This window comes from Parus major, chromosome 22, assembly GCF_001522545.3.
Source record: "Parus major isolate Abel chromosome 22, Parus_major1.1, whole genome shotgun sequence".
Classification (NCBI taxonomy): Eukaryota; Metazoa; Chordata; class Aves; order Passeriformes; family Paridae; genus Parus; species Parus major.
Genome location: NC_031790.1, coordinates 3,738,913 through 3,746,414, shown reverse-complemented (window position 1 = coordinate 3,746,414; position 7,502 = coordinate 3,738,913). Strand labels below are relative to the sequence as shown.

General features: G+C 54.9%; 1 protein-coding gene across 1 annotated transcript in view; it reads right to left on the bottom strand.

Annotated features, from left to right (window-relative positions):
- Positions 1 to 3,423: 3,423 nt before the first annotated feature.
- Positions 3,424 to 7,502, bottom strand: part of LETM2 (leucine zipper and EF-hand containing transmembrane protein 2) — a 7,143-nt gene continuing 3,064 nt past the window's right edge. Inside the window, exons 6-10 of the mRNA XM_015648698.3 lie at positions 6,693 to 6,812; positions 6,212 to 6,322; positions 5,999 to 6,085; positions 5,252 to 5,326; positions 3,424 to 4,688 (exon numbers count right to left, since the gene is read on the bottom strand). Coding sequence (XP_015504184.1) covers positions 4,638 to 4,688; positions 5,252 to 5,326; positions 5,999 to 6,085; positions 6,212 to 6,322; positions 6,693 to 6,812 — 444 coding nt within the window. The 3' untranslated portion in view covers positions 3,424 to 4,637. The remainder of the gene's footprint in view (positions 4,689 to 5,251; positions 5,327 to 5,998; positions 6,086 to 6,211; positions 6,323 to 6,692; positions 6,813 to 7,502) is intronic.

Below are 7,502 nucleotides of genomic sequence, written 5' to 3'. Positions count from 1 at the left end.
TCCTGCTCCTCCTGCTCCTACTCCTGCTTCTGCTCCTGCTCCTCCCTGGCTCTGCTCCCTCCAGCTGGCACCTGGGCAGAGCTGGGCAGAGCTGGCATTGCCCTGGGGCCACCCAAAGCCCTCCCTCCCTGCCGCTGGTGTCAAGATGCTGGAGCCAGGCCACTGTTACTTGAAAAGTTTATTTTGCCTTTGTATGGAGAAATATTATTTGTTGTAAACTCTTCTGTAATGAATCTGGAATTCTTGTAATTATTAAAGACTTGAACCGCGACGTCGCCAGCCACGGCCCCTCCCGGGGGGGCGATGGGGAGGGGGCTGTGGGGGCTCTGGGTGCTCCAGTTCATCCGAGCAGCAGTTTGGGAAGATGATGCTCGGGGAGTAGCTGTGATGGCAGCTGGTTTTGTGGGAATTCTGTTTTCCACGGCTCCTGCACTCCCCATAGAAATATTTTATCACCCTGCACCCCACAGGGCGTGGGCAGTGGTGTGGAGGTGGCTGACTGTGCATGGAGGGGGAGGGGGAGAGGGGCTGCTGGCCCCTCCAGAGCCCGTGAATGGTTAAGCTGAGCTGGCTGAAGCAGCTGCAGCATCCCCGGCCTCCCCGGCCTTTTGAAATGCATCTGCTTGTTGCTATTTCCCGGTGTAAATTAAATCGATCGCTGCACTCTGCCCACCCCCCGCCCCCTTTAAATTAAGTAGAGCTTTTAATCAAGTGATTTATGTTGAATTTGTGGCCCTGGATTAAACTTGCAGCCCGGGGGGGGGAGCAGGGCTGGGAGGCTCCATAAATCACAGCTCTCTCCGGGCCCAGCTTGGCGAGGCACAGAGAGCTGGAGCTCGTGTTTACATCATCCCAAAGTGCAGCTCTCACCATCTCCTGCTCATTTCCTGGGGTTACCAGCAGGGCAATTAAATATGATAATAAGCAGAGCAGCTGCAGCAGAGCTGCTGGTGCTCGTGGCTGGGCTGGGGAAGGGGCACGTGCAGCTGGGTGCCCCCTGTTCTGGGGGGACACAGGCGTGGAGGGTCCCTGGGGTGCTGCCCTGGCTGCAGCTCAGCAGAACCCACCGAGGTGATGGCACAGGGCTGCCTGAGTGCTGGAAGATTCAGCTCTCTCTGCTCTTCCTGGGGAGCCATCCTCTCTATGTGGGCAGTCTGGAGAGGGGCATACCCCAAACCTGATCTCAGCCCCCCACAGACCCCACCCAGCGCTGGGGGGACCCCCAGGACCAAAGCACCCCCCAGCTGGGACCCTGTCAGGGGTGCCTGCAGCCCCTCCAGCATTGCCCAGCACCGAGATCTCTGCTTAGCAGGGAGATGGGGCAGGGTCCTGTGGGAAATGGCTCCAGAACCACAGCAGATCTAAAGGTGCTGCCCCCAGGAGCCCCTGAACGGGTGGGGTGTGTTGGGCATCAGTGGCTGCCTAGTGCTTGGCCTACAGCACGTTTGGCTCTCGCAGCATCCTTTGTCTTCTCCACTCCTTGGGTTCCTCGTTCTCTCCTTTTAAAGCCCTGGGACTGTGCAGGGCAGGGACAATCTCCTGGCCCCAGCCCAGGACGTGGCTGCTCTGCCAGCGCTGAGCTGGGCTCTGCCCCTGCTCCCGTGCTGTTCCACCTTGGTGCAGGATGCCACGGCCTGGAGCACGGCTCAGCAGCAGTGTGGGGAGTAATCCCACTCAGCAGCAGTGTGGGGAGTAATCCCACTCAGCAGCAGTGTGGGGAGTAATCCTGCTCAGCAGCAGTGTGGGGAGCAATCCTGCTCAGCAGCAGTGTGGGGAGCAATCCNAATCCTGCTCAGCAGCAGTGTGGGGAGCAATCCTGCTCAGCAGCAGTGTGGGGAGCAATCCCCCCCAGCCTGGGGGTCACAGCTGCCCCCAGCCCCCTCTGTGCCCTGAGTCCCCCCCAGCTGTGGGGTCAGCAGGACCCCGGGCTCCAGCCCCGCACAGCTGAGCAGAGCCAGAGCCAGATGTGTGCAGCTGCAGCTGGGGCACGAGGCTCCCCAAGCCCTGGCTGTCCTGGGCCCTGCCCCACAGCACGAGGAGGAGCAGGATGGACAGCAGGACGGGCAGTGGGATGGGGACACCTTGGGGACGTTGCCACCTGCACCCCATCCCGCTCCATGGAGGTTTGACAAAGGAGCCCTTGTCCCACAAGGCTTCAGCCGGGATAAAGCTCCGTCTCCTTTGTTACACGTTTATAGCAGAGGCAGAAGGGCCGCAGGAATGTGGCGCTGGGATCCGGGAGCTGTAAATCCCAGCCTTTGTTGTGCTTGGGCTGCACTAAATCACTGCTTTTCCCTCTGAATACCGATCTCCTCCAAAAGTGCTGAGCGGGGCATCTTTCCCCAGCAGCTTTCTGGGGAAGAGGCTGACGCAAGGCCAGGGCTGGCATCCAGCAGAAATCCCCAGCTCCCGGGCAAGGCCCAGCACCCGGCTCCAGGCTGGAGCAGCGAGAGGATGCCCTGGGGAAGGATAAACAGCAGAGGAGCCGCTTCTCCAGGCTGAGGGGAGACTGGAAGGTGTTTGGCACCGGCGTGGCTGGAAAAGCTCTCCCCACGCCAAAGCACACACGGCCCTGGATCTCTGCAGGTTTCATTTGCCCAGTGTTGCAGAACAGAATCCCGTGATTTATGGGGCTCCGCGGGGGTCGTTTCCTTCCCTCGCTCGGAAGGTGATGAAGGATTTGCTGCCTCTCTCCCCTGGGTGCCTGCAGGGTCCAGGGGAGGTGCCCGGGGTGCCAGGCAGGGTGAGGCTGGGGAAGAAGGGTATTTCTGATCTGGAAATGGGTTTGTTCAGAGGTGTGTAAGGGACCAGGGAGTGCCTGGGGCTCATCCCCCTCTGCCCGCTCCAGGGCCCGGCTCCCCTGGCAGGAGGGAGGCTTTGCCTCGGGCTGAGCGAGTCCAGTCCCAGCTTCCACATCTTTCTGAGCTGGAACCACAGGAGGCAGCTGCACACACCCCAGGGTGACGGGGTCGTGGTGCTGCAGGGCTGGAGGGGACATGGGAGGAACCGGAGCCCACCCAGGGAAGGGCAGTGCCCAGGTGATGTCCGGGCTCCTCAACAGCCCCTCTTCCCTCCCCATCTGTGAAAGCTCTCAGCACAGGAATGTGCTGCTCCCTCGGCAGCCGGCGCTGGCTGCTTCTGCCTTCCTCCCGCCCAGGACAGGCGCCAGCCTCCTCCTCTCCTCTCCTCTCCCCGGCCTGGAGCAGGGGCTGCGGGGCACTGCTCGCTGCTCGGGGGGAGCAGGAGGCTCCGGGCTGCTGGAGGCGAACGAAGGAGCCATCCCTTACCCGATCATTTCACCCCAGACCTGCCGGGGTCCCAGAGGCTGCCAGGAGGAATTCAGCCGGCTTTGGGAGCAGGAGCAGGCTGGAACAGCAGGCAGGAGGAGATGCCTTCCCTCATTACGGCGCTAAGAGGCAGCAGTGACACCACAGCAAAGGTGTTATTTTATTGAAATAACATTTGCTCCCATTTATTTATTAGACACAGATCCGGCACTGTGGACGGGCTGGATGCACAAGGAGAGGTTCAGGTACAGAGCTAAGGACACAGAACCCCTGACAGCTGACTGTGAGGCTGTAGGAGCCTGAAGGCTCAGGTTTAAAGTGCTGCTCTCACCTTGGAGAACTGGCTTTCAGTCGGGTTGTTCTAAAGGCTGTCTGACCTCTGGAAGAGACATGTCACTCCTACTTAGCACCAAATCTAACTTTACAGTAAGTATAAATATACATATTTAAAATCCATAATGTGAGTAATTTCTCAGCATTTACAAAGGACAGAGTAAAAAAATTAACAAATGCTAAAAACAGCTTTTCAGTATCCTCTGAGTCTGGCAAAAACTGAGTCACCACTGGAGCATGTGAGGAGTCACTTTGCAAAGCATGGAGAGCGCTAGGAGTGTATTCTGAGCCTGGTAAGGATTAACCACACTTGGGAAAGCTGTGCAGGTCCCAGGCTGCTCCCTCACATGACCCAGAGGGATCCTGAAAGTGCAAATCTCATTTTCTCACAGTGTGTGGCACCTGCACAGCTCTCGCTGGGGAAGCCAACACCCAGAGGTGCAGGCTGTTCCTGTCACTGCTCTGCTCCTGTCCAGCAAGGGCTGAATCCTTCTGATCAGTTCTGTCACTGCTCCCTCCTTCCCTGGGTTACCCTCCTCAGTAAAACTGTGGCCACGTGCTCCTTGTGGGCTGGTCACTGGTCACAACACCCTAATCAGGACCAGGAGCCTGAGGTGCAACACTCAGGACAAGCTGCTGGCCCTGGCTGCGTGGGGATATTTCTGCAGAGGGTTTCACACTGCAGAATGAGCTTTGCTGGACCCCCAGCCCAGTTTGTTCTGTGCACAGGCCACTCTGACATGAAAAGCTGCCTTTGCTAAGCACAAACACCTGCTCAGGAACAGCACAGACAGCAGCACCATTATTAACATATTTACACCATAAGTTAAAAGTAGCAGGGTGAGGATCCAGCACAAAAGAGATGTCTGGGGCCATCCAGACAGCAGTGGCCTAGCTGCTAACAAGCCTGGGGCAGAGGGAGAGCCTTGTTGTGCAGAGCAGGTTCCTGGGAAACCCCTGCTCCCTTTGCAGGAGGTGTGGAGATGGAAGCTGCTTCCTCCCAGGGCTGGCTCCAGGTTAGGCTCCGTTGGCACCAGCCTTGCTGCTCTGGGATGCTTCCATTTTGGTCTAGGGGCAAAAGGAAAGGGCAGATTTTAGGCAGCACAAATGTTTGTTGAAATTCAGAACCTTTTCTGAAGGTGTCTTCCCATTTAGCATGGGAAGCTGCTCTGGAGAGAACAGCTGACAAGGAGCAAAGTTCTGAAAGTTAAAGGAGATAGGAGTCTGGACTCCCAAACTTGCCTTAAGCAGCATCCCAGGTGTACACATAAGCACCTAAACTGAAATCAAATATTCACAGAAAGAAAATGGGCAAAACAAACACAGTCACTGCAGAAGTGTTTTTACAGATATGAGGTGGCTCTTAACACCCTGGTGACTCCAAGGAAGGCTGGTCTGTCCCAGGGGCCCAAGGCAGATTATTAAGGAAGAGGACAAGGGTTCAGTAATTCCCCCAGTTTGCCTTCTCTCTGTCATGGGTGGTATTTTTGTACCAGTTCTCATCCAGATCCTCCAGTTGCTCCTTGACCTCAGCGTTCACAGCCTCCTGTACTATGAACTTCCACGGTTTGGCTGCAAGCTGTGTGAAGAACAATCTCTTTTGGGAAGTCTAAGAACCCTGACAAACTCACCTCTCGTGGGGGAGGCTTCACTGAGGCTTCTGAGAATGGCAATTTCTCTGTTGGCTGGGACACAAACTCTTCACTCTTTAAGGAAAAAGCAGCTGTAAGTCACAGAACCCTCCTGGAAAGGGCTAAACCCCCCAGCCCCTTCTCCCTTCTGAGCCAGGCTGCTCCCTGCTCACTCTGTGAAAGCTGTGCTGCCATTTCCATTGTTTCCCCAGCACAACTTAACTATGTGGAAATATTTCTGGAAGTTGATACAATATTCTTTGATTCCTGCTGCTGCTTTTATCAGCTGGGACTAATCTAAGGAATTCACTGCAGCGTGATGCTGAGAACCATATGCTCTTGGCTTTCTTACTCTAGATATTTTGGCTCATTTTGTCCTGGACAGCTGAACCCAAATTGAGTAGGAGGGTTAAAAACAAGTCCTCTTTAACTGGCTTCCCTGAGCTGAATGTACCTGGGCTGAGGCCTGAAGCAATTCAGATGGAGTCCTCCCTGGCTGGGAGCCAGAGCGTGGCACTGAGTAACCAGCTGCTCCCAGCAACAGGAGCAGTTGTGCCACAGCAGATCCCTGTGGATTCCCTTGCCTCTTAAATAAGAACTGTGGGGCTCTTGAGGGGGGAAACAAACACAGTGCAAGAACAGACACTGCTCGTGCTCTGTGCCACCGTGTCAAACACTGGTTTTGTCCAGCTTTCAATTCCCAACAATTTCAGCACATTTTCCTGCTTGCAGGCTGTTATTTCTAACCTTTCTTCCCTGTACAACAGGGGCAGGATCCAGGAGGGTCTCCTGACCTTCAAGCATGGATGTCACCACTCCAGCAGCTTCACCTGTCTGCAGCAGAACACAGAGTCAAAACCTCAGTCCACTTGTAGGATCAAGATTCCCATCACAGTCCTTCATTTTTATAGTGTGTAATGGTTGAGCTATTAACCTAAAAGTTTTATTCAAACAACTTGCCTTGTTCTGTGGAATGGGAACAGATTGTGGCTTTACATCTATTAAGTACAAGGCACGGGAAAGCAGGAGGAGAGAAGAAGGAACGTTCTCCTTTAAATGCAGATCCAGCCACTGTTGGAAGAAAACAGAAGGAAAAGTTGCTTCACATTGGCTCTGTGTGGGTAGTTATTGATACAACACTCTTTGTCCTTAAAGCAATCCTGAGTTTGGATAACACAGTTGTAAGTTTCCATAATGAGAAGAAATGGGTCTGAGGAGTTAGGAATACCCACCCACTTCACCTTGCTTCTATCTGGCCCCAGTTCGATTTGGTTTTCTCCTTAGCCTAGGACATAATCTGGACCCTTCATGCCTTAGAGCTGAGCTCTGCAAGTCAGGATCCAGCTTGAAATTCATGCATGAATTCTCAGGAAGCCGTGCCTGCCTGGAATCTGTCCTCTGAGGAACCCAGCCACAGCAGCCCAGGCCAGGGCACACTCACCTGCCCAAGCTGCTCCTTCAGCTGCTCCTCAGTGAGCCCCAGTGACCGCATCCCTCTGGCCCTGCAGGCGCTCTGCAGCTCTGACACGTTCAGGCCACTGACCCCCTCCTTGGCAATCATCTGGAATGAACAGCAGCGTTCCCACACAGGCACACAAGAAGACAAGACCCTGTTGCAGCTGAACAGACTTCTGGAGGCCTCCAGTCCAATCTCCTGTGCAAAACTGCTCACCATTTTCCACCTGTGCTTTAAGCCTCTTTAGGGATGGGGATTTCACAGCCTCCAGACAACCTGTTCCACTGTTTACCCACTCACTGATTTTCATTTTGTTTCTTATCAAGTTGAAATCCCCCTTGCTGCAACTTATGGCCATTACCTGCTGTTCCTCCACTCTGCACCTGTAAATCTGCTTCCATTTTCCAAATAACCCCACTGCACATCAAGGAACATCTCTTTTTGATAAGTCAGCATGACTCCAAACCAAAATGTTCTACTGACAATATCTGCAGTGCAAATAGTGCAAAGACTGCAAGGGTGCGGGGAGATGAACCCTCATTCTGTTTTCTTCTGGAATCTCTGATGGGGAGGATGTGTCTCCCATCAATATCAGACCCCTGCTGTGAGGGTGTGTGGGCAGGGACATGAGTCTGGTGCAAACACCATGCAGCTCCTGTGCTCCTGCAGCCCCCCCATGCAGCTCCTGTGCTCCTGCAGCCCCCCCATGCAGCTCCTGTGTGTTCCTGCAGACTCCCCATGCAGCTCCTGTGTGCTCCTGCAGACCCCCCATGCAGCTCCTGTGTGCTCCTGCAG